Source organism: Neocloeon triangulifer, unplaced genomic scaffold (assembly GCF_031216515.1).
Source record: "Neocloeon triangulifer isolate White Clay Creek 2 clone unplaced genomic scaffold, ASM3121651v1 ptg000005l, whole genome shotgun sequence".
Classification (NCBI taxonomy): domain Eukaryota; kingdom Metazoa; phylum Arthropoda; class Insecta; order Ephemeroptera; family Baetidae; genus Neocloeon; species Neocloeon triangulifer.
In genome coordinates this window covers 2,279,919-2,307,812 of record NW_026775548.1, presented here as the reverse complement: position 1 = coordinate 2,307,812, position 27,894 = coordinate 2,279,919, and the positions used below count along the sequence as shown (strand labels likewise).

The 27,894-nt window shown below is 34.0% G+C and overlaps 7 protein-coding genes across 12 annotated transcripts in view; 5 read left to right on the top strand and 2 right to left on the bottom strand.

The window, feature by feature from the left end:
• The window catches only part of LOC132194041 (sialate:O-sulfotransferase 1-like), a 119,050-nt gene extending 100,364 nt beyond the window's left edge, over positions 1–18,686 (bottom strand). For 4 of the 6 annotated variants that reach the window (XM_059615089.1, XM_059615090.1, XM_059615091.1 and 1 more), the window contains exon 1: positions 18,483–18,686. The gene's annotated coding sequence lies outside the window, so the exon portion shown is untranslated. The remainder of the gene's footprint in view (positions 1–18,482) is intronic. The other 2 variants (XM_059615093.1, XM_059615094.1) reach the window with 1 other exon arrangement.
• Positions 361–2,768, top strand: LOC132193787 (serine protease inhibitor dipetalogastin-like). Its single transcript, XM_059614673.1, has 8 exons — positions 361–480; positions 532–666; positions 897–1,064; positions 1,116–1,268; positions 1,516–1,842; positions 2,150–2,272; positions 2,326–2,487; positions 2,539–2,768. The coding sequence occupies exons 1-8, from the start codon at positions 405–407 to the stop codon at positions 2,577–2,579; spliced, it is 1,185 nt and encodes a 394-aa protein (XP_059470656.1). The 5' UTR covers positions 361–404; the 3' UTR covers positions 2,580–2,768.
• Positions 3,566–6,226, top strand: LOC132193786 (serine protease inhibitor dipetalogastin-like). The gene is made up of 8 exons (XM_059614672.1): positions 3,566–3,819; positions 3,873–4,016; positions 4,295–4,465; positions 4,519–4,671; positions 4,931–5,257; positions 5,607–5,729; positions 5,782–5,940; positions 5,997–6,226. Exons 1-8 carry the CDS (start codon positions 3,744–3,746, stop codon positions 6,056–6,058), a joined length of 1,215 nt encoding a protein of 404 aa, XP_059470655.1. The 5' UTR covers positions 3,566–3,743; the 3' UTR covers positions 6,059–6,226.
• On the top strand, positions 7,148–9,669 carry LOC132193788 (ovoinhibitor-like). Its single transcript, XM_059614674.1, has 8 exons — positions 7,148–7,284; positions 7,339–7,473; positions 7,716–7,883; positions 7,937–8,092; positions 8,357–8,683; positions 9,048–9,170; positions 9,224–9,382; positions 9,439–9,669. Exons 1-8 carry the CDS (start codon positions 7,209–7,211, stop codon positions 9,477–9,479), a joined length of 1,185 nt encoding a protein of 394 aa, XP_059470657.1. The 5' UTR covers positions 7,148–7,208; the 3' UTR covers positions 9,480–9,669.
• On the top strand, positions 11,988–13,878 carry LOC132193833 (uncharacterized). Its single transcript, XM_059614749.1, has 4 exons — positions 11,988–12,145; positions 12,200–12,491; positions 12,786–12,944; positions 13,409–13,878. Exons 1-4 carry the CDS (start codon positions 12,063–12,065, stop codon positions 13,823–13,825), a joined length of 951 nt encoding a protein of 316 aa, XP_059470732.1. The 5' UTR covers positions 11,988–12,062; the 3' UTR covers positions 13,826–13,878.
• Positions 18,687–20,160: 1,474 nt separating the features above from the next.
• LOC132194027 (GS homeobox 1-like) lies at positions 20,161–21,822 on the bottom strand. The gene is made up of 4 exons (XM_059615058.1): positions 21,563–21,822; positions 21,087–21,199; positions 20,748–20,956; positions 20,161–20,439 (listed from the first exon to the last, which is right to left on the bottom strand). The coding sequence occupies exons 1-4, from the start codon at positions 21,820–21,822 to the stop codon at positions 20,161–20,163; spliced, it is 861 nt and encodes a 286-aa protein (XP_059471041.1).
• Positions 21,823–24,998: 3,176 nt separating this feature from the next.
• LOC132193837 (arrestin domain-containing protein 17-like) lies at positions 24,999–27,637 on the top strand. Its single transcript, XM_059614754.1, has 8 exons — positions 24,999–25,143; positions 25,230–25,406; positions 25,467–25,589; positions 25,643–25,857; positions 26,017–26,199; positions 26,250–26,435; positions 26,568–26,832; positions 26,888–27,637. Exons 2-8 carry the CDS (start codon positions 25,292–25,294, stop codon positions 27,007–27,009), a joined length of 1,209 nt encoding a protein of 402 aa, XP_059470737.1. The 5' UTR covers positions 24,999–25,143; positions 25,230–25,291; the 3' UTR covers positions 27,010–27,637.
• Positions 27,638–27,894: the final 257 nt, after the last annotated feature.

Here is a 27,894-nt window from a genome sequence, read left to right as displayed (position 1 = left end):
TTTTTGATTGTCTTACAAAAAGAAAAATGATCTTATTTAAAAAATAAAACTGAAAATTAATACAAAAATATATTGTACAAATAGTGATATGTATCCAGAAAATTTAATTGGGTGGGCCACACTGCCCACAATATTATAATTATGTGATTTCATTTAAATTCCAGTAATTGCAATGAAAAAATATGGGTTTTGATGAAGTTTGACACTTTCCGAAAGAAAAATCAAACTTTTTTGCGTTTGTTAAAAGTTATAATTATTTTTCTTCAAAGTCAGTCCGTTCTTGAAATTTCGCATAGCAACAGATTTTCACAAGAGTTCAATGAGCAAGAGAATCGTGGCATAAATAGCACTGCTGCGGTGGAAAAAGTTCATTTTAAAACCGAGTGCCGAGAGAGCGACACATAATGTTGTCTGCGCGTTCAAGTTTGTTTCTTGCGCTTCTGGCAGGGGCGTTTGCGACTTCACCACCATTCAACATAGGTATCGTTTTGAACGAGTTTTCAGAAGAAATATTATTTTATTTCTTTGAAGTTGAACCAGCCAAATCGTGCCAAAGGGCGGTGAAGCCTAACGCGTGGCCGATCAAAAAGGAGCTTCAGGTCTGCGCCACCGACGGAGTTATTTACCCAAGTCTCGACGCTCTTGAATGTGCAAACAACGCTACAGGTAAGATCCAATTTTGAAAAATATACAATGTTATGTATTTTTTTTTTAATTTTAGAAAAGGAATATTTCCATTAAAATATATTAAAAAATAATTATTTTTATCTACTTTTAAAAAGGTTTAATTTTTTGATGAAAACAAGGGCAAAATTTATGGTTTATTTACATTGTAACGAATTTTAAAAGATTTTAATAAAAGAATGGATTTTTCCACGTAAATTTTTCTTCTCCAGGTCGCGCAGTTGAGAAACAGGAGCGCAACAAATGTGACGAAAATAAGCAGGACGAATTCAAATTGTCCTTCCTGGCTTTTGCCGCCAAACACGAGGTTTGTGCTTCGGACAATGTCACTTACAACAACGTCTGGAACATGCAGGAGGCAGCTCGGGCCAATAAAGTTGGTCAGACAATCTCATTTTTGTTTGGAGAAAAATTCTTATTAAAAATTTCAGAACTCACGGTTCAGCACGAGGGCGAGTGCAAAATTGACTGCCCCTTTTCGCCAATTTACAAACCGGTCTGCGCCTCATTTACAGGAGATTTTCAACAAACTTATTCCAACGAAGAAGCCCTTGAGTGTTTCCAGCATCGAAATCCATACATAAGTAAGCACAAATTTTATTCCTTCTTCCTTTAGATTTGTAACAATGTTTTTAAAAGTCAGCAATCTTTACAAAAAAAGTTTATATTAATGTGTCATGAAAAGGATAATAATTCATGAATCAATTAACTTTTTAATGAATTAGAGGATTTGAACAAAATTAACTAAGCCTCATTTGCATCGCCCTCTTGATTATTTCATATTTAATAATCCAACATTTTAAATTTATTTATAACTAAAATTAATTTCAGAATTTAGCCAAAAGCATGACGGTGCTTGCGTGTTCAATTATGAACATTCTTTTGCACCAGTCAACATAATTTGTGGCACAAACGGCTTCACATACAATGGCGTGAAAGAAATTCGCAATCTGCGAAAGTTCAACCCCAAATTGCGAGTGATGCACGACGGCGCGTGCACCCCTGACGAGGTCAAAGGCCTCTTTTCAGCTGACCAAATTCGCGAACTGGCCGGAAGCCGGTCTGAATCAAGTGCGATTTGCGGTTCTGACAATTCAACTTATCACTCCGTTTTCGCTTTCTTGGTCGCGCAAGCCGGCAAAAAAGCCAAAGGCCAAGGTAAGTGCTTCTCATTAAAATCTTTCCATAAAATTTATTAGACATAATTATATATTGAGTTTTATAGCAGAACAAACGTTAAACCACAAAAATAATAAATGAAAAAATAGGTTAAAAACGAGAAATAGAAGAGAAATTTTCTTTATTATTTAAAAAAAAAAAATACAAATAAATTATCATGTTCTTTTTTTGTGTGTAAAAACAAAGTAATTAATAATCGATGTGTTTTAATCTAAATTCATCAAAAAAATTTTAAAATTAAACCAAAACCATAGCAAATTGTTCAATAACTCACATTTATTTATAGATTTGAGAAATGTGAAATGTGCTAAATGCGATGAAACGACAAAATCAAATGGAACTATTCCCATCTGTGGAACAGACGGTGTCACTTATCCAGATGAGAAAACTCTCAAATGCGCCCAAACCAGTAGAAAATGCACATTTTTGTTAATAATTATGATTAATTTTCCTCAATTTTAGCCCACATCATTTTCAAAGACCACGACGGCCCGTGCTCGCCCTCGGATAACACAGGCCCGTGTAAGAGACAATTAAACGGTGGCTTTGCAGAAGTTTGTGCAAACAACGGAAAAACCTACACTTCCAATGAAGCCGTCTGGTGCGCAGCTTTAACTGATCCAAGTAAGAGAGAAAGAGAAAAATGAATTTTCTAATTTTTCTTTTCCAATGTAGAGATCAAGATATTTCACCAGGGAGAGTGTATTTCTGCCTAAACGCGGCCAAGAGGAAAAATTGAATTTAAAAATCATTTCATGAATTGGTCAGAATTGCATGGGATCAAATATTTAATAATATTTGTGTCATTATTACTTTGAGCTTGTATGTGATTGAAAATAAAAGCCGCTAAAAAATTGTTGTTTTCAGTTTACTAAATTAAAATAAACTGTTTTTTTTAATTAAAAACACTATTAAACTAATGTCTAAAAAAATGTTGAAAATATCATCACCATTTTTCCTTCAAAAATGTACATTAAATCCATTTAAACGTTAGTTGCTTTTAAAATTTTTAGCTTCTTTCAATAGGGCGAATGAGCAGATTATATTCTCACTCCAAATTTTATTTTTATATAGTATTAAATAAAATATAAATTTAGAAATTTCATAATTATCGTTGAATGCTAAATTTGAAAAATATAATCAATTATAAAAGATACATATTTCAAAAATAAATTGATTAAAAAAAAATTGATGATGATTTCTTCAAGAAAAGTGCAAAAGATTTACTGGACAATGTTTTTTAAATCATTTTACTAGTAAATTTGGAGGTGTTTAAAAGAGGATGCAAGTTTTTAGTGAGCATTAAGAATGAAACCAGAGCCGAGTGCAAATCATATTTATAAACGTTTTCATGTGGCGCGACCGAAGTTTGCTCACGTTGAGCGATTCGCGAAGAGACGGGTACGCGTTCAAGGAAAAACATTAAATTTTTAGCGTGCTTACGTAACCTTACAAAACAACACTAATTTTTTAATGAAAATAGCAACGGACTGACTCCTTTGAATTTCTTTTTAGAATAACAAAATCTTTCTGACAGAAATTATTTTGTAAAAAATAAAAATAGCAACCTGAATATTAAAAGCTGATGGGTCATGTCGTATTATGTGATTAAATTCTTTACAATTAGAGTAATAAAAATAATTCAATATTAAATTTTTACCTTCCCGCGTGAAAAAGTCAAGACAAACAATTATGCAATTTTGAATTTTCTCACATCTATGATAAATAATTATGTTATAATTTTTTTACAGTCAGTCCGTTCCTGAAATTTCGCATAGTAACAGATTTTCACGAGAGTTGCATAAACACGTGGATGGCATAAAGAGCACCGCTGTGGAGAAAAACGATCAGATCTGTTTAGAAACCGACGAGGGCGAATAATGTTGTTGGCGCGTTCAAGTTTGTTTCTCGCGTTTCTGGCAGGGGCGTTTGCGACTTCACGCTCGTACAACATAGGTATCGTTTGGAATGAATTTTCAGAAGAAATATAAATTAATTTTTTTTTTAAGTTGGACCAGCAAAATCGTGCCAAAGGGCAGTGAAGCCAGACGCGTGGCCGATCAAAAAGGAGCTTCAGGTCTGCGGCACCGACGGAGTTATTTATCCAAGTCTCGACGCTCTAGAATGTTCAAAAATGCTAAAAATCGTTCCAGGTTAGCTTAATTATTTTACATATTTGAACTACAATCTTGGGAGAAACGGAAATTTTTGCAAAACCAGGGAATTTTTTTCTTTAAAAAAGTTACTTCCTTAAAATATGTTTAGTAAGTAAATAAAAATTGGAATTTAAAAAAATTTATGTTTTATAAAAATAGAAAAATGTTTTTCAAGCATTTTCAAATTTTTTGGCCAATAAACTAATTTTTTAATTAGGGTTAATTAAAGGGAGGAATGGCCCTTTTCTTTAATTCCTTGACATTTTCTTCTTCAGCTCGCGCAGTTGAACTACAACAGGAGCGCAACAAATGTGATGAAAAAAAGCAAAAGGAATTCAAATTGTCCTTCCTGTCTTTCGCCGCCAGGCACGAGGTTTGTGGTTCAGACAATGCCACTTACAACAACGTCTGGCACTTGCAGGAAACAGCTCGGACCTATAAAGTTGGTCAGACAATCACATTTTCGTTTGGAAAAAAGATTCCTTATTAAAATTTTCAGAAATTCAGGTTCAGCACGTGGGCGTGTGCAAAATTGATTGCCCCTTTTCGCCAATTTACAAACCGGTCTGCGCCTCATTTACAGCAAATTTTGTACAAACATTTTCCAATGAAGAAGCGCTTAAGTGTTTCCATATTCGAAGCCCACACTTAAGTAGGCAGATATTTTTTTACCTTTTTCCTTGAGATTTGTAGCAATTTTTTTTTTAAATTCAGCAATCTTTAAAAAACAAATAATAATTAATTAATGAGTGATAAAAAGGATAATAATTAATTTTATTTATTTTTTAATTAAATTGAGGAGTAATTGAAAAAGTCTAACTAAGCCTCATTTGAATCGCCCCATTAATTATTTTTTTTAAATTAAATTCTAATTTGTGAATTTAATTTTTTATATTTAAAATTAATTTCAGAACTTGTTCGAAAGCACGACGGTGCTTGCGTGTTCAATTTCGAATATTCTTTTGCACCAACCAACAAGATTTGCGCCACCAACGGCTTCACATACAACGGCGTAAGCGAAATTCGCGCTTTGCAAAAGTTCAACCCCAAACTGCGAGTGATGCACGACGGCGCGTGCACGATTGAAGAGGTCAAAGGCCTCTTTTCTGTTCACCAAATTCGCGAACTGGCCGAAAACCGGTTTGAAAAAAGTACGATTTGCGGCTCGGACAATTCAACTTACCACTCGGTTTTCGCTTTCTTGGTCGCGCAAGCCGACAGGAAAGCCAAAGGCCAAGGTGAGTAATTTTTTAAATAATGTAGTATTGGGGTACTTCTATGGAATTATTTTCCCTGTTTCAAAGCAACATAGTCCAATAAAAAAGTAATGTAGAAAAATTGAAAAATGTTAAAAAACAAGTTTCAAAAAGAGACATCGATTTTTTTTAAACTTCCTATAATCGTTAGGGATTTTTCGTGTGTAAAAATTAAAATACATCATTGGAATTCTACTATTGGAATCAAATTTATGTATAATTTATATTTATTATATTTTTTAAAAATTAACGTTTATTTAATCATTTAATAAGTTCTAAAATTTACACCAAAAGCTTTGAAAATTGTGCAATAATTCAATTTTAATTAAAGATTTGAGGCCTGTAAAATGTTCCAAATGCGATGAAACGACAAAATCAAATGGAACGATTCCCATCTGTGGAACAGACGGTGTCACTTATCATGACGAGAAGACCCTCAAATTCACCAAAACCCGTAAAAAATGCAATATTTTGCAACAATAATGATTAATTTTGATTAATTTTAGACCACCTCATTTTAAAAGACCACGACGGCCCTTGCTCGCCCTCGGACAAAACAGGACCGTGTTTGAAACAATTACATAGCTTTGCAGAAGTTTGTGCAACCAACGGAATAACCTACACTTCCAAAGAAGCCGTCTGGTGTGCAGCTTTAACAAATCCAAGTAAGAGAAAGAGTAAATTTGTGACTAAATATTCTAATTCTTTTTAATTAATATAGAGATCAAATTGTTTCACCAGGGAGAGTGTCTAAATGCGGCGAACAGGCAAAGAGGAATTTGAAAATCGTTTTATAAATTGATTAAAATTGTGTATGATAATTTTTAATAATGTTTGTGACATTATTAATTTGAGCTTGCACAATTGAAAATCAAAGCTGCTAATTAAAATGGTTGTTTTCATTTTTGTAAAAATGAAAAGTTTGCTTTTCCTTACCCACATATTACAATAATATCTAAAAAAGAAATGAAATACTTATTTATCAATTTTTTCCTCCAAAGTCCAAAAATATTCATTGTCTTTATTTATTAAATCCATTTTAACGTTTGTTGCTTTTAAAATATGCACCTTATTACAATAGGGTGAACAAGCAGATTGCTTTTTCATTCCAAGTTTAATTTTGATATGAAATAAAATTTCAATTCAAAATTTTAATAATTATCGTGATGCTAAAATCGAAAAAAAAAATATAATACAATATTTGAAAATAAATTTAAAAAAAAACTTTATTTAAGGCTTTTCATCAAATTAAGTTAAACAAAAATAATGGATTATTGAAAGTTTTGAATAAAAATTACGTTAAGCACATTTAGAGGCGCTAATTTCTTAGTGAGTACTCCAAATCAAAATAAAGTGTCAAGTGCGAATCATATTTATAAACTTTTTCATGTGGCACATTGATTTTAACACTGACGTGCCCGAAGTTTGCCCACGTTGAGTGAGTCGCCAGAGACAGTTACGTTCGAGGAAAAACATGAAATTTTTAGCGTGCACACGTAATCTTGCAAACTACACTAATTTTCTTAAGGAAAATAGCTACGGACTGACTCCTTTGAATTTCTTTTTGAAAAAAAAAAACTTGTAATAAAACTGAAATTATTTAAAAAAAAAAATATTATATAGTGCTAACCTAAATATTAAAAGTTGATGGGTTATGTCGCATAATGTGATTGAATTCCATACGTTTAGAGTAATCAAAATAATTTTGTATTAAATTTTTTTTTGCCGCATGAAAATTCCAAGAAGAACAATTTTGCAATATTAAATTTATTCAAATCTCTGCTTAAAATATTTACTGAAAACGTCAGTCCGTTCCTGAAATTTTGCTTAGTGTCAGATTTTCACGAGAGTTGAATAAACACGTGGATGGCATAAAGAGCACCGCTGTGGAGGAAAACGATCAGTTCTGTTTAGAAACCGACGAGGGCGAATAATGTTGTTGGCGCGTTCAAGTTTGTTTCTCGCGTTTCTGGCAGGGGCGTTTGCGACTTCACGCTCGTACAACATAGGTATCGTTTGGAATGAATTTTCAGAAGAAATAAAAATTAATTTTTTTTTTTAAGTTGGACCAGCAAAATCGTGCCAAAGGGCAGTGAAGCCGGACGCGTGGCCGATCAAAAAGGAGCTTCAGGTCTGCGGCACCGACGGAGTTATTTATCCCAATCTGGACGCACTCGAATGTGCAAAAAACTATTCAGGTTAGATAATTATTTTTTTTTTCATTCTTCTTTGTCGGGACAGAAATTTCAAAATTGGTTAAAGGGGAAAATATTTTTAAACTTGAGGTGAAAATTAGCATTTTTCCAATTAAAAGTTTTGGTTATTTAATAAAAAAATTGTTTAAATTGATAAATATAAGAATATTTTTTACAAAAAAATGAATGATAGTTTCAATTTTTTCAATTGAGGACACTAAGAACATGGATTTTGTTTCCTACAGGTCACGCAGTTGAGAAACAGGAGAGCGACAAATGTGATGCACAAAAACAGGACGAATCCAAATTATTTTTCCTGACTTATGCTGCCGATCACGAGGTGTGCGGTTCCGACAATGTCACTTACATCAACGTCTGGAAAATGCAGGAAGTCGCTCAGTACCGCAAAGTTGGTCAGACAATCACATTTTTGCTAGGAGAAAAAAATTCTTATTGAAATTTTCAGAAATCACGGTTCAGCATGAGGGCGAGTGCAAAATCGATTGTTCCTTTTCGCCCATTTACAAACCGGTCTGCGTCTCTTCTTATGGATTAGATTCTGAACAAACTTTTTCCAACGAAGAAGAGTTCAAGTGTTTCTCGAGTCAAAATCCTTACTTAAGTAAGTGTTTCCTTTAGATTTGCAATGGTCTTCAATTTTGAGGGTTTTTTTCCAAATAATCTATTATTATTATAATTATATCATTAAAGGACATTTATATTTTGTAATTAATTCTTTAATTAAATAATATTGAGGATTTGAAAAAGTCTCATAACTTGCATCACGCCATTTGATTTTTTAATCCGTTTATTTTTTTAAATTCTATTTTTATTGTAAAAATATTAAATATTTTGATTTTTGAATTTCTTTCCAAATTTATTTCAGATCTTAGTCGGAAGTATGACGGTGCTTGCGTGTTCAATTATGAAAATTCTTTTGCACCAGTCAACATAATTTGCGGCACTAACGGCTTCACATACAAAAATGTGAATGAAATTCGCAAACTGCGAAAATCCAACCCCAAACTGCGAGTGATGCACGACGGCGCGTGCACCCCTGACGAGGTCAAAGGCCTCTTTTCAGCTGACCAAATTCGCGAACTGGCCGGAAGCCGGTCTGAATCAAGCGCAATTTGCGGATCGGACAATTCAACTTATCACTCCGTTTTTGCTTTCTTGGTCGCGCAAGCCGACAAAAAAGCCAAAGGTCAAGGTGAGTTTGAAATGAATACAAAAATTTTAAATCAAGAATAGTAATTATTTGGGTAATGAAACATCTTTACCAGCAACAAAATTTAAGAACTACAAAAGAAGTAAGAAAATAAGAATTAGAAATATTTTTTTTGCCATGGATTTACTTTTCATTATAAGAATATGTTTACTGTAAATAATCAGAATTATTATTATTATTCTCCTCTGTCATACACAAAATTATTGTCTATTAATTAGTTTCTGAAATTCTACTGTCTAAATCCCATTTATAGTTTTTGTATTTTTTCACCAATATTAATTACTGGTTTAAGAAGTATCTAAAAACTACCTCTTTAATTTGCTCAAAAATTCATTCAAATTTACAGATTTAATGCCTGTAAACTGTGTCCAATGCAATGAAATGACAAAATCAAATGGAACGAGTCCCATCTGTGGAACAGACGGTGTCACTTATCCAGACGAGAAGGCCCTTGGATGCATTGAAAACTGTAACAATGCTGCAATTATTTTTCAATAATCTCTATAATAAAAATGGATTTAGACCTCATTTTAAAAGAGCATGACGGCCCGTGCTCTCCATCAGACGAGACAGGACCGTGTAAGAGACAATTAAACGGTGGCTTTGCAGAAGTTTGTGCAACCAACGGAATTACCTACACTTCGAATGAAGCCGTCTGGTGCGCAGCTTTAACCGATCCAAGTATGAGACATTTAATAACATTTGAACAAATTTTCTATTATTATTCTTAAATTTAGAGATCAAGATACTTCACCAGTTGGAGTGCATTTCTGACTAACTTCAGTGACCGGGAAAATTGCAATTTAATAATTATATTTGATAAATTTAGTAACTTCTTAAAAACGGTGATAATTCTTTAGATGTAATATTTTAATATTTATTGTAATTTATTTTGTTTATCAAAAATGTAGTTTGCAATTATAAAAATAAAATGAACATAATTATATTTTCGATTCCTCAGACTTAACTTTTATTAAAAAATATATTAGATTAGAAATTAGTTATCGAAGAACAAGGAAATTTAGAAGAAGAAAACCTACACTTCCAAAGAAGCTGTCTGGTGTGCAGCTTTAACCGATCCAAGTAACACTAATAGTGAAAAATTTGAACACGTTAATTATTTTTATTTTAAATTTAGAGATCAAGATACTTTACCACCTGCAGTGCATTTCTGACTAACTTCAGCTACCGGGAAAAATGCAATTTAAAAATTATTTCAAAAATTTGTAGAACCAATAAATTAGCTTATTAAAAAAGGTAATAATTCTTTAGACTTAACCAGTCTTAACATTTTAATATTTATTGTAATTCATTATGTTTATAAAAAAGTAGTTAGCAATTATAAAAATAAAACGTAATTAAGTTTTCGATTTTCCTCCTTATTAAAAAATTAGATTAGAAAGAAGTAATCCAATAACAAGGAAATTTAGAAGAAAAAAACTCTTATTCTTAGTTAATTAAATCGTGTTGGTCTTGCGGGAAAAAATATGTGCTTTAAATGAACGAAGAGCTAACCAGCCAAGAAGCCTTCGGGCTTGAATGGACTTGTATCTACACTAATATAAACATATTTTCTTTTAATAAATGAGGTCACCCCTCACAGCCTTTACTTTGTTTAAGTTATTTCCATGCAGTTTATATAAAGGGGAATCGTGTGTACAAAAAAATTGCATTGCCTTGGCCAACATGCGTGGGCTCGCATCTGTTTTGCTCCTGGTCATTGTCGTGACAGTCGATTTGTGAGTGTATGTTTAAGAAAATATAAAAAAGGATAAAATCTGAAAGTATTTAAAAAATATCATTAATTCGTTTAAAAACTTTGGTTTGGATTCATCGTTTTTTTTATCCAAGTCTTAATTTCAAAAATAATTTATTGACTAGGCTTTTCAGGCGCATTCTCATAGTTATTATTCCAAAAGAAAAAATATTTTTTATATAGGAATTTTTTAATTTGTATTCATTGATGTAAAAGGAATTTATATGAAAGCAAACCGAGAAAAGAAATTAACGAAATAACGTGTTTTTGGGTTGCATTTTGCATTTGCCAGGGAAAAATAATTATTATTTAATTTACCCTCAAGAATTTTCAGATTAAATTCTGCATTTGTAATAAAAAAGCATTAAATTGATCGTATTTGATTTAATGCAGAGCGTTATCTGCAACAATCGACACACAAATTAAGTTGGAAGTCATCCCTGATCCACCAACAGCTCTTGAGCACCATCCCAGAAAAAGTCGCGCCGTGCAACTTCCGGACCCAAAATCTATACTAGACCGTGAGTTAATTGTTAAAATGAACAATTCAAACAAGAAAAATTTAATTTTTGTTTTGTAAGCTTCAATGTGTAAAAAAGCGTGCCTGAACGGTGGCTTATGTGTCAAAAGTGAAGAACGCAACAAATGCTTCTGCCTATACGAGGGTTACGAGGGAGATCAGTGCGAGATCAACAATTTACAATGCCAGATAATATCGGCGGAAAAGTCTAAAAGATTTGATTCAATAGGCTGCGTTATTGGGTATTTCAATGAATGAATAATTTAGAAGAAGAAAATATATTTAATTTTTATTTTAAGGCGTTGCACTGTTAATTGCAGTCGTGATTACGCTTTTCCCAACGGCAGAACGACAATCACAGTCAGTTGCAGACGAGACACTTGGGTGGAAATTGACACAAAGGAAGAGTGGAAGATACTTCCAGGTTGTAAAAGGTGAGGAAATAATTTAATAATGCGGCAAATTTTGCTTAAAAATTTCAATTCAATTTTGATTTTAGAATTAGAAGAGGGAAGAAAAATTGACAGTGTTTAATTTTTAAAAATGAAATAAATTTAGATAAGCACTTTTTCCAATGAATTTATAAAAATTAGTAAAAATTATGCAATCAAATTGGAAATATTTTAATTATCTTCATTGTTGTTTAATTTAATTTAAACTTGTCCAATGTAAATAAAAATTCTCCAAAATTAAAAAAATTTTACCAATAAAAAACGTTATCAGGCGGTTAATGTCACTTGTTTAGTAAGACTTCTCACTATTGATGCACTTTTCACATTGAAAGGAAGGAGAGATTTTAAGCAATCTGCTACAGAATACTCCAAGAAGTTATTTACCAGTTTGTTTTGTAAATGTTTTTATCATTTCACACGCAGCTCAGTCTGAGGTAACTTTATTATATTTTACTTATTTACTTAAAATAACTTAAAAATAAGGAAAATTTTTAGAAAAATTATTATAATAACACTAAAAATTGCAAGAGCGTTTTACTTCATAGAATAAAAGTACGCTTTGTTTGAAAATAAACCAAGCAAACAAATTTCCAAACTTGATGGCCGAAGCGATTGCAATTTGCCGCAAATCTCATGAACCAACTGATAGCGCGGTGCATAAATAATGACGGAAACTCCAGGCCGCAGTCAAACCAAGCAAATAAAATGGACGGAGCGTAAGTTTATAATTTTCATTTTTAAGAGACAAAGTTTTAATGAAATTTCGGAAGAATTCGGATATTACTTCTGCTTTCACTGGGGGTGATGAGGGCTTCGTGCACCACCGTCGGCGACCTGGTGACCCTGAGGAGTTTGGAGGAGGGCGGATTTTTGCAGCCAGCCAACGGAACTGCCCACTCGGTCACGGTCATCACCGAGGTCAACGGAACGAGGCACATTGAGCGCATCGAGACGGTGGTGGTGCCTTCCAACTTCAGACAGATAATCCACAACCCTGACAACGACATGTGCCACATCGACAGCCTGGAAGAGGCGACCAGGACCAAGAGGGCGTGCACCACTGTAAGTTATTTTCTTTAACAAAAAAGAAGTTAAATTTAAAGAAGTCATTTCCATTGAGACGATGAAGAAGTTTCGATTGATCTTAAGGAACAATTTCTTAAAAGAGTTTAAAATCTCAGCCTTTCCTAGTTAAAATTGATGAAATATCACCAAACCAAGTTTATTCTTATAAATTATAAGCTTGACCATAAAATTAAAAATATATATTTAACGGAAAAGAATTGGTTAAATTAAATTTTATCATGTTGATGTGACCACTTTTATAAAACTTAATATTTAACTCAATTGAAACAGTGGGACAGCTCAGTGTGTCGCGTGGAGGACGAGGCAGGAGTCACGTATTTCACAATCAGCGTCAAGCTACGAGAGTGCACCTCAGGTCCCGACACCAAACTTCTCAGGTTCTACTCAAAATTCCCAGGAACCTTCGTCATGAGATTGACAAATCGACGGGTAATTCCTTTTTTCCAGATTCCAATCAAATCACACAAAATATCCCCTATTTCAAATTTGAAATGAACCTTTAAAGAGGGACACCGGTAATTTTTTTATATTCCTGAATGTGAAACAAGACCAAATTTGATGGCCAGCGTTCAAATCGCAATAAGAAAATTCGCACCCCAGAGTTTAAAAAAACAGGAGTTTTATCATTTCCCGCCAAACGAATTTGAACCTAGCCGTGATATGAAAATCATCAAATTAGGTGAAAACAGCCAATGAGCAGTATGATATAAACTCCCCACCGAGATTCAAATGCTTTTGGCGGGAAAACGCGATACCAGGTTTAAATTTTTTGGTAATCATGAAATTCAGCCTTTGCTTTCCAGTTTCCTCTTTTTAATGAACACAATTGGAGTGCAAGTTGATTTTTTGAGAATTATTTGAATTTGAAAATGACCAAATTTGTATTTTCTCAGGGTTCATACGTGATTGTGATGAAGACGTACAAGGGTAACCAGGTGCTCAACTTCCCCATCAACGTGCACATGAGTTACGACACCAAGGTGTTCCTCTACGTCCGAAAGGAAGACTCGTCCGAATCTTCCTCCTGTCCTTGTTCCTCCTCCTCCTCCTCGTCCTCAAGCTGCGAGCACGACCTCTTCGACTCCAGCTTTGGCTTCGAAAGCCTCGAGTTAGACAACGTCCTGTACAACTACCAGGGCGGCTCGAGCTGCGGCGACTTCAGGCTGCTGAAGAAGGGCAATAGTTACGCCATTCTCGAGCAAAGGGAACCTTTCAAGAGTCAGATGTACACAAGGGTCGGATCGTGCATTTTGTTCCCATCAGACAGCGACGCCAATCGAGAAGCAGGGCGCAGAGACAAGAAAAAATAAATAAATAGCTGTATTTGGCATAGTTTCTTGCTAATAAAGTGGAGAAAAAAGTCTGATTTTTTTTAATTCACTCCAAAATTAATTCTGATAATGGATAATGGATCCGTTTCTAACAATATGGGACAGAGCAAAAATTGTTCATAAATTTTTTGAATTGAATTTTCTCCTAAAATTTGTGAGTTACATTTTTTTTTTTACTGATTTTCAACTTGTTTCTTTCTTTTGCAATATACCTAATTTTTAATATTTTAGGACTGTTTGACAAGAGTTGGCTCAAATTAATTAGAAAATTGAAGCAAACAAAAATTGACATTTGAAATACAATCTCCTTCTAAAATCAATATTAGAAGCAAAATAAGATAAATTGAAAACAATTCATGTAATGTTTTAGAAATTTCTTAAAAAGTTTTTTTAGTTTTATAGTAAGTATTAAAATTCAACTAAAAAAAGGGTTTTTTACCCCAGATAGATTAGATATTATCAAATAATTTAGTAGCAACACTGGACACTAATAAATTATTTTTTCCTTTTGCAATTTCATATTGTATTTAAAAAGGCAGTTCTTTTATAAATTGCAGAGCAACTCGCTTTTAACCGATTTTTAAACCCCGACAAGCTGTGAAGGAAAATCAGCCGCTGGCGAAACGCACCCTTTGCGCTACATAAAAAACAGTTTCAAAACGCACAATAAAAGTTTGAAATGTACATTTGAGCAATTAATCCGACATCAATGGCCGCGCTCAAAGCAAACAAACGGGCCACATTAAAAATCATGAGCTGCCGAGCGCATCGCTGCATCCATTGTATGCTGCACAAAATCTCCTCTGTTTGCTTAAAGAAGCAAGAAAAAAAAGAGAGCTTGATGTATAAAGCACTCGAGAATCGAATAAATGTGTCACCGCATTCGGAATTATACAAAACGAACGACAAATTGTTTGTTTAGAATTACACACGCGTTCGTGTTTGTCCTGTGGGAATTTACGAATGTAATGTGCGCTTTCGAGCCAATTAAATGCGTGCGTGCGCTAATGCATCTCGAGGGCTCTCGATTTCGGTCCGCTCGACTCGCCGCTCGAGTGTGCCTGCTTTCGAATGCAAAACAGCTTGTTTTCAAACTTTGCGTTGTTTTCTTTTTCACAATACGCTTTGCTAATGGCTCGTTGTGTCAACAGTGACGAGGTTTATTTCGAGATTTGCAGTTTTGAAATAAATAAATTATTACGATTTTTTTCAAAGCAATCAATGGAGTTCTGAAAAAAATTTAAATTTGATAAATTTAAAGTTCGTGCCCGATATTTATTGTTATTTTTATAATATTTCAGAGTAAATTGAAGATTTTTCATTTTTATTTTCAATTCTCCAACGGCCAAGACAAAATTTTTTTAAATTAGATTTCTTCTTTTGAGTTCTGTTGGCTAATTTTTGTTTAGGAATAAATTAAAAAAACGATTTAATTAAAAGATTTAAGCTGTGATAAAAATCCTTCAGGAAAATTGGAAAGGACCTGAAATTCAACAAATATTTCAGTTTTATTTGTACAATAAATATTTAAAAAGACCTTGACTGAATTTTAATAACTTACTCATTTCCTCCATGCAAGTTTTATGTTTCAAACTGATATTTTATGTCTTCTTATTCAGCAATAATTATAATCAAACAAGTGATAAAAGGGTTCATTAACAAATCATCCGGTTGAACGGCCTGACACACGATATATTCCTCTCGTTTTCAACGCAATTTGCCTTTCAGCTTCTCTATTATATTCGAAAATATGTTGGACGCGTCCGCGCCCTTCAGATATAAATAATGAATCGGACGGTCTATCTATTTACGGGTTCCGTTTCATCCCATTAGCTGCATAATTACATAATGGCCTGTGTGTGTCTATGAGAGGAAGAGAGTGATGTACTACAAATATATATACACGCCTGCACCCCCTTAGCTGGTTAGCGAGAGCACAAAAGGGCTGCTGCACCAATGCATTCATATGAACTCTGAAAGAATAATCGAACAAAAAAGAAAGAGAGATGAAGAGGAGCAACCCTCGAAACGCGCGTTTTATTCGATACAAGCAGCAAGCGGTGGCAACAGAGGGTGAGAGAGAAAGCTTTCAACAGGGAAAAAAATTAAAACATATTTTCCTGAAAAATTAAAAATTGAATTAAATTTTGTAATCCCAGAGATTTCAGCAGATAAGAATGAACATATTTTCAAGTAAATTTGACCATTTTTGAACAGTTTTTAATTTTTTTTTTAAATAATAATTAGAATTTATTTATTTTAAAATAAATAAGGATAAATTAAATGTAATTTGGATCAAAATTGTTTTAGAGTGAAATTAAATTAATTTGATTTCAATTTCTATTTTATTGATTTAAAAAATCAGTGTCTTTATAATTTTATCAATCATCAGAAGAAACAAATTTTAAATTTTCAATTTTATTTTAACATGGAAAAGATACACAAGTAAATATATTTAAAATCCTTTCAATTCTCCTCTCCCTTGTTTGGTTTCTGCAGAATTTTTTTCTCATTCTTTTTGTCCCCCAATTATATAATAAACTACGACGCGGCTGTATTTTTTTTTTCATACATTCCGGCGCAGAGAGTTGCGAGTTTCATTGAAATGTCAATCAGGGGCGGCGCGCACTGACTAACGGCTTACCAAGCCGAACAAAAGCACCGCTCTTGATCTTATCGGAGGCCGGCAATCTTTTAACCCCTTTATCTGTCGCCACGTCACTCCCAATTTGTTGCCGATTTCTTTTCCATTTTCCTCATGCGATCAAATTAAATCTGTTAACAGTTTAACTGTATTTTATCTCACAAGCAAGGGATGAGTTTGCGGCTGGCACAAAAAAAGTAATTATGCTGTCTGATTTGAATCTATTTCGACGGTAATTGCCTCAATTATTTAAAGCAGTTTTTATTACATTGAACAAAAATATGATAATCTTTTTCAAACAGTTACAAAAAAGATGTGCTGAATAAAATTTTATATGTTGAAGAAAATTGTTACAAAATTTGATTATTTTTTAAAATTTTTTTATTCTAAACAATATTCATAGAGGGTTAATTAATTTTGTTAGCATAAATTTGGATATTTATTAGTAATTGTTTTTTTCTTTTAATTCTAATGATTTATAGACCTTTGACGAAATCCAGAGAGAATTAATTGAGATGATTATTTATTATCAATTAAAAGATTTTTATCAAATAAATTAGTTGAATAAATACAAATTAAAATCGTTGCTAAATACATAAAAAAATTACATTATATTAAATTGAAAAAATTAAAAATAATCTCAATTTAATAATTATAATTCCAATTCAGTTTCAATCAAATGATTGCAATTAAAATAGTGAGCAAAAAATCCAGAACAAATTGCAAAAAGTTGTCCTATAACTCAAAACTGGTCCTAAATCATCAACTTTGCATCTGCTCTCCAAAAAAACTTGCACTCATTAAGAATTGGGTGAAGTAAAATTGCCCACACTCGTAATTAGTGAAACTTTGCGTTGGAAAAAACACAAATGTGGGCTCGACGAAATGTTGAACAAATAAAACCCCCAGCTCGGTGGCTAATTCACTTATTTATTGCCTCGCTGAACAAAAAGCAGAGGGGAAAAGCCGCCGAGCGCCGTTTTTCTTTCCGCGCGACGCAATTATTATCACTTACGAAAGAGAGACCATTGAGGTGGTTAAATATTTCAAATTGGACACGCACTCGAAATCCTTTCGTGTGTGCATTATTTATTGCCGCGACATTTTTTTTACGAACGCGAAGGAAAATCGCTCATTTAGTGCCTATCAACCGATTCTCATTATGCTCAGAAACGTCAGCAGAATATTCAGGGCCGTGTGTAAAAGATATTGAATTAATATCAAAATATCACAAATGTGGATTTCAACATTTTATTGGAGATTTAATTTTGTAAAAAATAGAAAAACTTTAATTATCCTAGGCAAATTTATAAAAGTTTCTTTTTTACTAGACTTAATTAAGAATTTATAATTAATATTGGTTTTTTAATTTTATTTTCAAGGAGACAAATAATTATGAAAAATTGCATATAAATTTAAAAAAAAAAAATAGATTTTTTAATCCTTTAAATTTGTTTTTAATAATTCAGTTATTTTTAATTTCCTTTTAAATTGTATCGTTAATTTCGCAAACAATTTCTTCATATTTGCTTAAATTATTTTTATTTCACTGCCCTGGTGCACTGTTTGTCTCTCTTTCTCGTCCACAAAACAGAGCAACACGCCTGCTCTCTTCTCTTTTTCCTTTCATGCTTTTGAATCCCATTCGAAATAAATGCAATAAACGCGACAGCAAACGACACGGTCGCGTCCTCTCCGTGCTCATTATATTCAAAATGTGATCCTCTCGACAAATTAGTCACACAGCCAGCGACAATTTGGGAGGGCAACCAGTTCTGCCATGTGCGACTCTTTTCCAACTCGGAACGGATCTGCTCGAGGGTCGAGGCAAACTGATTTCATAATTCCTAAAAATTACATCTCAGATTTATTTATTTAAGATGAAAATTTTAACTCTTATCAATTTGAATTCGTTCAGTTTGATAAAAAAAGATTCCTGGCAAATCTGCGGCTGATTTTGTTCTGGAAACGAAATTGTTTGGATTTTCCTACCTTGAATCTCAGCCGATGCGAACTCCAATTTCCCTTCTCTTGTTCTTCAATCTCTTCATTTTCTTCTTGTTTTTCTTCCACTTTTAGAACAAGCGTCCATGACTCGGAAATTGAGGCACTTTTCCGTCTCCGAAATCACATAACTCAAAGTTCCAGTCCCGATCACAAACAAATCCAGCTGATGACTGACGAGTGGCGCCACTGACGCCTTTTTTCATTGTCAAAGGAGTTTTTGCAAGGAGGCAAGAAAAAGGATAATTATTATCGATAATTATATTAATTTGCTCTCCTCCTAATAAACAGAAAGATAAGAGCCACGATTTTAGAAATAAAGATTTTTTTTTAATATTTTATGGGCTTTTTTATTTGTTTAAATGGCTTCATTATTCATAATGAATCCAGTCTTGCTGATTCAAAATGTGAAAACATGAGTTATTTGTAATGGAAAAGATTCCTTTGAGTTTTTTAGACTATTTAAAATTTAATTCAAAATACATTTCTGGTTTATTAGCAAAAATTTGTATAATTTGAGGAACAAAGTTTGCATAATTATTTTATCTTAATTTTTTTTTCAAAAGAACACTTTTCTCCATTCTAATTATTGATAGTATTGAAGACTTATTTCTTAACAATCGAATAATGTTGATTAAAAAAAAATTATTTGCATTTTAATATATTACTCTAAATCCTGAAAATTACAAAAATACACAGGTTCAGATTTTGTCTTGTATTTTTGCAACATTCTACAAATTTCTTCTACTAATTATAAATATCCAAAATTGCTTTCATTACTTTTTTAACAAGCGTGAAAGATTAAATTCATCCCGTTTTAAAGTTTGTAAAATCACTCTCACATAATATGTTTATTACATTGCATATATGAAGCGTCTCTCTCGGATGGTTCTACACAAATTTCAAGCTGCTCTCATTACTCTCGTACATGTTGTCGAGTGACACTTTTTTGCCACGCTGTTAATGACGTGTCTCATCTCATTCGAAATAGCTTTTGTAAAGTGTCAGCGTTCAATCGGCCATCCATCATAATCTGTCTCCGCCGTGTTTTATTATTTATTCCAGTTTCCGAGCGAGCCACTCGAACTCACGCTGGCTCTCTCGAACACGCACCTTTTGAGATTTGAAAGAAAAGCGTGTAAAAAGTTTTGAGAGGAGCAGATTTTTCAATTGCGCGTTTTGTCGTTTGATGTCCTCGGGGCGGCGGCGTTTCGTTCCTGTGGTTGACAACAAAACAAACCTTTCTTTGAATTGAGCGACTCTTCACGCCATGAGCACTGCTTTGACACAAAACGAATTTGAAAATCGGCACCGGAATATTATAAATAATAAAATATCCCTTATAAAATACCTAGGCAATTCCAAATTATTTTACTGTCACAATTTAAAGATTAATTGCTGAAGGGCTCAAAATCAGATTGATTTTTAGTTTTTTTAATTATTTTAAAATGATTTTAAATTGCATCAAATTATACTGAAAATTTTTGAGTACATTTCAAAATTATTATGTTTTAATGATTTTTTTCAATTAAAAACACAATCTTCATTCTTTTAACAAAATAGACTTTATTTATGTTAATTACTTGGCAACTGTACAGAAATCACACTTTCTCTAAATGAACTAATCCATTTTCATTTTAATTTAAAAATTCACTCGGATCTTCACTCACGCAGAATCTTCCTCTTCGTGTTGCCTCCAAATTTTCCTGACTTTCGCGTCCTTTTTGCCGTTCTTCTCCGACTCTTCCGTCTGCTCTTCGGCCTTCCTCTTGACGTCACTAGTCGTTGACGATGAAGTGGTCACTTGATGGTCAGCATGGCCACTTTTTGAGGGACACGAAGCTCGAAGGCAGCAGCAGGTCGGCGCCGGTTTGCCCGAAGGCCAAGAACAGCCGCTCTCGTCCTTCTTCTGCTTCACGCGTCGGTTTTGAAACCAAATTTTGACCTAAAACAAATATTCAGATTTCATTATTATACTTTCCGACTCTACATTTCAATTTGAAACAGTAAAAATGTACACAAATTTGTACAAGCTGAAGATATACATTATAAAAAATGAATCAAAAATAATTTACTAAAAGGTGTTGTCTTCATTACTGATTAATAATTTAATTATTAAAATATATTTTGAAATTAAATAAACTTTCTAAAACTAAGCCAGATACATAAGAAACTTCTAAATATTGTAAAAATTACAAAAATATCACTAAAGTAAGTCTAAGATTTTCTAAAAATTATTATTTTTATTCCTACCTGTTTTTCTGATAATTGGAGACAAGTGGCGATTTCGATCCTCCTCAACCGGGAAAGGTACATGTTAGCCGCAAACTCTCGTTCCAATTCAAGAAGCTGGGTGCTCGAAAAAGCGGTCCGAACCCTTTTGCTGCTTCCTAAGTCGGTGGTGAGCTCCGATTTGGACGAGTTGCTTGCCGGCGACGCTGGCGGACTGATGCTCGTCGATGCTAAAATAAACAATTACAAGAAAAAAATTTGAGGAAATTATACAATGGTGTTTTCACTCAATTATTGAACAACAATTTGTTTGAAAGTAATTTTAAAGCAGTAAATAATTCAAGTTTAATATTTAATTACCAGCAGAGGGAGTTTTTGGGTCAACAGAGACGCACAACGATTCAGGACTGAGTGCAGGAGGAACAGTTTCTGAATTGCGAACCAGATGATGTGAGAGCTTTGGAAGTGAAGAGCTGCAATGGAAAAGGTTACTGTTAATCTTCTGCTAAAAAAAATTTAAAAAAAAATATTCCAAAAAATTTTTAACGCTAATATATTAAATCTCTGCAAAAATTGTGGATTTTTTACAAAATCGAAATGCCCAACTTATAATAAAAAATATGGAATATTTCAATTTTTTATCATTTTAGCGTTTTTTTTTTCAAATATGTTATGCAAATTAAAACTAAATAATGCCATTTTACTCAAAATTAGAGTGTCCTAAAATTATATTTTATTTGTTAAATAATGCATCCCTATTAACTCTTAACCAAAAATGCACTCAATATTAGTTAAAATAATAGTATATCAAAATCTTCTAAAATTTTCTGTCCAACCTGAAAGGGTTGACAGGTTGGCCTCCAGGCCATGGGGTGAAGGCGGTGTTTGGTGCGAAAGGGTGTGCGGGGTAGTAAAATCCAGCCCCTTGCGGCCCTCCTGCGGCGGCTGCTGCGGCTGCGGCGGCGAACAACAAGTAGCCGCTGTTGTCGGCAGGGTCGGAGGGCAGCATCCTGGGCAGCAGGTCAAGATTGAACGGCCTGGAGGGCCTTTGCTGCTGCTGCTGGATGAGCGAGTCGACGAAGAAGGAGCGCGACATGTTTCCAACTGCAGAGGCACCCCTTTCAGTAGAGAGACTTCAACAGCCGAGCCAACCCCCTGACCCGACGCTCCTCCCCGAACACCCTCTCCCCACAGACCGGGGGTGCGTCCGACTCGCGTGCGGGACCTCTTAGGGTGGCCAATGTTTGCGGAATTTTGTGACTAGAAAGAAAATTTCTATATATTTATCATATTTATTTAAAAAATATTCTATCCAAATAAAAAATAATATAAATGAGGAAAATCCCGATCTCTTCATTTCCATGATCATCTCCCTGAGTGTCAACTACTTCAAACAAATATAAATGAATTAAATTTTTTTTTTTAAATTTGCAAATTTGAAAAGAAAAGATTATATTTCCGATGTTTGAAAGAAATACATGTTTAGTCACTCTAAATTTTTATGATTGCAAAATATTTTGATTTTGATGGTTTTCTTTTTCCATTTAATAAACGTTTTATTTTTATTTTTCTGGAAAATATTTTTAGTAAACAAATTTTTTTGCTGATATTTAAGCTTTTCAACTAAATTAAAAGCAGCGCTCTAAAAAACAAAATTGAAATTATGTAATAATTAACTTTGTTAATAATTACTTTGGAAAAATTGATATTATTCTATTTCATTTTGGATTATACTGGGCGCTCTATTATCCAAGCAAATATGATACCGTTTTCATATAATCATACTATTCTCTCCTCTTTTTCACCATTGTTTGAGGATTAAATCTGCGAGTGTTGCTCTTTTTGCCGGAAATTGGAAATAAAATGATATAAACGCGACTCCCCTCGCTCATTTAAATCCCCTGAAACGGAAAATAATCCGCTAATTCTGCCGAAAACGTGGAAAGCGCGCGCACACGACCATGTAATTAGAATAAATCACACAATGGGTCTAATCCATCATTTTCGGCACACGGCTTATAAATACTAATGTGAATAAGGACACCCTTTCCGCAGATGTTTTTGGCCCGTTTCGCAGAAAAAAGCGCAATGCCTAATGAGACGTAAAAAAAGATATTCAGGGGAAAGAAAACGTGCGCGGCGCAAAACCGACTCTCGTTTTTTCATTGTGATTGTGAACGCACGGCGAGGACCAAATAATACTTTGGTAGTTTATGAATGACCCTCTCAACTCGCGGCGGTGCGATTCATTGTGTGTAGTTAGGAGCGCGGACATCTGACGTTCAAGAGAGGCGAAAAGGGAAAAATATGGAATAAATTTTGTGTACCACAATTTTTTCTCCCATTTTTTGTGAATATTTTTATTTACATAAAAGTTATCAACATTTTTTTAGTTATGTCCCAAAAATTACTGCTTCTTTTCAAACAATTTTCTATTAAGTTCTATTCAAAATTCACATTTTTTTAAATAAATTTATAAAATTATAAAAAAAAAAACAAGAAAATAAGCAAAATGATGTTTTCAAAATCCAAGCATTTACAACTATAGGAGCAATCATTAGAAAACAATGGAAATTTAGGAAATTTAATCACTCATAGCATTTTTGTAATAAATAAGACTTGATTCGATAGTGCTAATAAGGAGGCCTTGATTTTTAAAAATTGATTAGTTATTATTTTAAGAAAGTTTTTCATAAAATGCAAATAAACTTAGCTTTTTTTATTTTGAAGTTCACAAATTGTAAACTTGCATAAAAAATTGAAATATTTTTTTTTCAGAGTGTTGAATTAAAAATAATTTTCAATGATTTTAGATTTAAAAAAAGCAAGTTTGCGTATCTCTTGTTCCTCTTTAGGTCTTCCCCTCTGCCTCTGGTGTAGCTTTTCGGACATATTATCACGGCGAAAAGAGGCTTTTTCATTTTTATTACTCGTCGTCGCTCGTGTGACAAATTTGATCAAGCACCTGGCACCCCCTCTCGCACCAGTCAATACACATAATTTGTGTAAAATTGCAGCCAAATACCCGAATGCAATATCAATTACGAGCGTGACCGAGAGCGTTTCGAGTTTCGAGAGCGGCGAATAAATCACGGTCGGAAGCGGCGGACAATCGGCAGATGACACAGACACTATGACACTTTTTGTATGCAATGCAGCCCGCGATCGGTCACGCCGCGCGAGAAAAGAAGCGCGGCGGCCCCACGCAGCATCCTTTCATTGTTGAATGGAGTAGCAGAGTGTGCCGTATGCTAGACTGATATTTATTTGAAATACAAAAAGCGCCGCTGGGAGAGGAAAACCGATGAAAACAAATTAGAGTTGTTCATGAGAGTCGTTGCCATAAACTCTCTCATTCAACTTCTATATTTTGCCAGCAAGCTTTTGTAATCAAAAGGAAAATCTAAACCAAAAGCATTAGATCAGATTTGAAATTTTATAGCTTTTTAAAAGCTTTAAAAATCACAATCAATAAACAAATAAAGTTTTTGTCTTTTAAAAGATTTTTGTTAAAAAAAAACGAGTGTAGAATATAAAAGGAAATTTTTAAATATATATGATATGAATTGAAAAGCAAAGTTTTATTGCACAGAAACCAAGGCTTACTGCGGTTCATGGAGTCTTTTTATTTGCAACAATTCCTTTTCTTAAACATTTACTTTTATTATTTAATGTAAACAATAAATAATGTGATTGCAAAATTGTGAAAAATGATCAACAAAATACCGCAATTTCGTTTCTCCAGCAGCAAACTCCATATTAACTTATTGACATCGTCAATACAACAAAATAGAGATTAAAATTTCAAATTGACTTAAAATTATCTCAAAAAGTTGTTTCCTAATATTGTTGTATTTTAGAAGAATATCAATCTATATCTATCTGTATGTATTTGCATTTTTGTAAAAATAAAACTGGTAGGATTTTGATAATATAAAAATTTTGGACATTAGAAGACTTTTTGTGTCAATATATAATATTTAAATCAATCTAATAACAATCACTATAAATTCGATAAACTATAAAAATGAATAATTTAAATTCCGTCTTGGCAAAATGCACACAGGAAAAAACCAATCCTTACATTATCTTTCCTATATGCGATGCTGTGGAGCAGAACTTTTTCAAACCAAAAAAATTGTTAAATTTAATTGCAAATTGGCATCTTAAAACCAAAGTCGCTAAATATGTACTGCTGTCCCGCAAAGCATAATAATATGGTTCAAAAGAACTCCGCGAGAGGCGCATTTTCACGGCTGCTTTCAGCTGCTGTGTTTGTCAACATAGAGGAGTGCATTTAATTACATACTAAAATCAATTGTTTTTCTTAGTATTTCTGCTACTAATTAGTGACAACAGCAAACAGCATTCAATTCTTGAAGTTGCAATGTGGAGAAAGATACAAGTCGGCACACAGGTAAAACTAATTTCCAAAAATTATTTGTAAAAAATGGTTTTGTCTCTATATGTAATTTTCCATTCATCTGTTTCCTTTTCTTTCAGGCTGACAAACCCTGCTTTTTTGGGTCAATATTCGTGATAGAAATCTCAAATTGAAAGTAGAAATGGGTTTGGAAAAGTTTCAGATCTTCTTCGACTTAAATCCGGCCGTCTTTTACTCTGGGCGAATTGTGACCGGCAGAATTGTAGTTGTCACCAGCACGCCTAAAAAATTGAGAGGTTTGAGTTTTTTTTTTTTTTTTTATTAAATTAGCATAAAATTAAAAATTTCATTTATAGGAATTTACGTCAAGATCAAGGGAGAGTCACACGTGCGTTGGACGACAAGGCAAAATAAGCACACTCGAGTTCATCAAGCCTTTGAGAACTACTTCAACAACAAATTTGCAGTTTTCGGAAGAGGTAAATGCAAAATTTTATATATTTATGAATTAATTTGAATTAAAACGCTTCAGCTGATGGGGAGGAAACGCTGGAGCCTGGCGAGTACTCCTTCCCTTTCTACTACACCCTGCCCAAGAACCTTCCCTCGTCCTTCGAAGGTGATTTTGGATTCATCAGGTACACCCTGAAGGCTGTGATGGAGCGGCCCTGGAAGTTTGACCACAAGGCTAAGGTGCTCTTCACCGTCATCTGCCCACTTGACTTGAACTCCTTTCCTCACTTGCTTGTAAGAAAATTTTAGGATCTTCCGTATAAGATGGTTTATTAAATTTGTTGAAATAAATAATATTTTTTATTATAATCTAACTTAATTTAATCAGTCATGCTGCATAAAATTCAAAATTAAAGAAATTAAAATAAATTACTTAAAAATTTGAATTTGCAGAATCCTGTTGTAAAGCAGAAGGTCAAGAAGTTTTGCTGCTTTTGCTGCAACTCCGGCCCTGTCAAAATCGTCCTCTCCATTCCGACAGGGGGTGGAGTCCCTGGAGAGACCCTTTTGCCAACTTTGGATGTGGAAAACAACTCCAGGGTTAACCTCAACCGCATCACACTCAAATTGATTAAAGTGATTTCATCTCTATTAATCGCTACAAAATTTAATTAAGTTTATTTCAGTGGGCGACTTACAAGGCAGCGTCTGGCCTCACAAGGGACTTCCAGAGGTTGGTTGTTGTACAAAACCTAGGACGCCTCGCATCCGGACAGTCCAGCACCTTCGAAAGGGCGGCCCTGACGATTCCTGCTCTGCCACCTTCTTGCTTGTGGCACTGCAATATCATTAACTTGGATTACATTATCGAGGTAATTTTTGATCTTTTTAGTTGTGGTTTAAATTTTTGTAGCCGTTTTTGAATAATATAAATAGCTGTGTGAGTTTAATACTAAATACTTTAATTTTTTACTTAAAAAATGATAATGAAAATTGTTTTCAAGGTGTCATTTACTCCGTCCGGCTGCCACCGCAAATTCAAAGTTCGGATTCCTTTGGTCGTCGGCACAATTCCTCTTCGGCAGAACTTCCCCCTCTACTCGCAGGTCCTTCCAAATCCGCCCCCGCGACAGAGCTTTGCCCAGTTCTCAGAGGTCCCTCCAGTTCCACCCGTGCACCAAAATTTGTACTCGGAGGACCCAACAAATCAACCCCTGCGCCAGGGTTTAACCCCTCAATCGGACGCTCCTCCCTCCTACGCTGACCTTGGTATAAAGTTTGATTGAATTTCTCTGAATATTTATTTGAAATGTTGCTTTTTCAGCACCTCCTTCTTACGAGGAATCTGTGTTTGGCGCCAAAAACGTTTTTGACGACTCCGAAGACCGGCATACCTTTGGCGAGAGGAACTTTGCACCCCTTTATCCTGTTTATTACAAACCGTAAAGAAATTATTAATGTCCATTTGTGTGCTTTTGAAGCAATTTAATGTTCAATGTTTTAGAGGACCAGCTATATGCATTTAAAATGTTCAAATCGTAAAAGCTTGAAAATCTTGTGAACTTTGTCCAAATGCTTTTAATGATGGTAAAAGCCTTTTTTGGCGATGTTTACCTTTTTAGGTTATTTTATTATATTTTATGTTCTAAAATCTATATTGATGGGAATTCAGATTATTTTAATAATTCCTTGACAACTTATACGCTTGAAACAACCGTGAAAATGATAACATATTAGAAAATAAGATTTATAATTTATATGTGCACACTTAAAATATTTACAAAAGCTACAAGCAAAGTGGTGATATTTAAAACGGCTTTGACAAAATGGTAATGTTATAGTACGCGCGACGTGTTTTTTCATAAGTTGGCAGCACTTATGCTCCCATGTAAAAGTATCACGTCGCGCGTTCGATAGTGGTTTTACGTCGCGCATACAATAATGGTTTTACGTCGCGCGTACAATACTGGTGGCGGTGTAATTTTTAAGGAAACCGATTTAATATCCCGATTACCACGGAAACCTCTATAGCACGCGCGACGCAATTCTTTTCCTACAATCTTAATTAAGGGGACTGCTAGGAAGAATAGGGGCCCTTGGGATGGGTTCAGAATGGGGCAAGACGACCTCTGGAGGGCCGTGCGCACCCTTATAGCAGGCGCGACGTATCACTATGGGACGCGCGACGGTCGAAAAGCGAACTCCGGAGGGCGCTTTTCACCATCGTCAGAGGCGCGACGCATGGTTATAGTACGCGCGACGTATGCTTATAGAACGCGCGACGCACGGTTATAGTACGCGCGACGCACGACTAATTAATTATTATAAAAG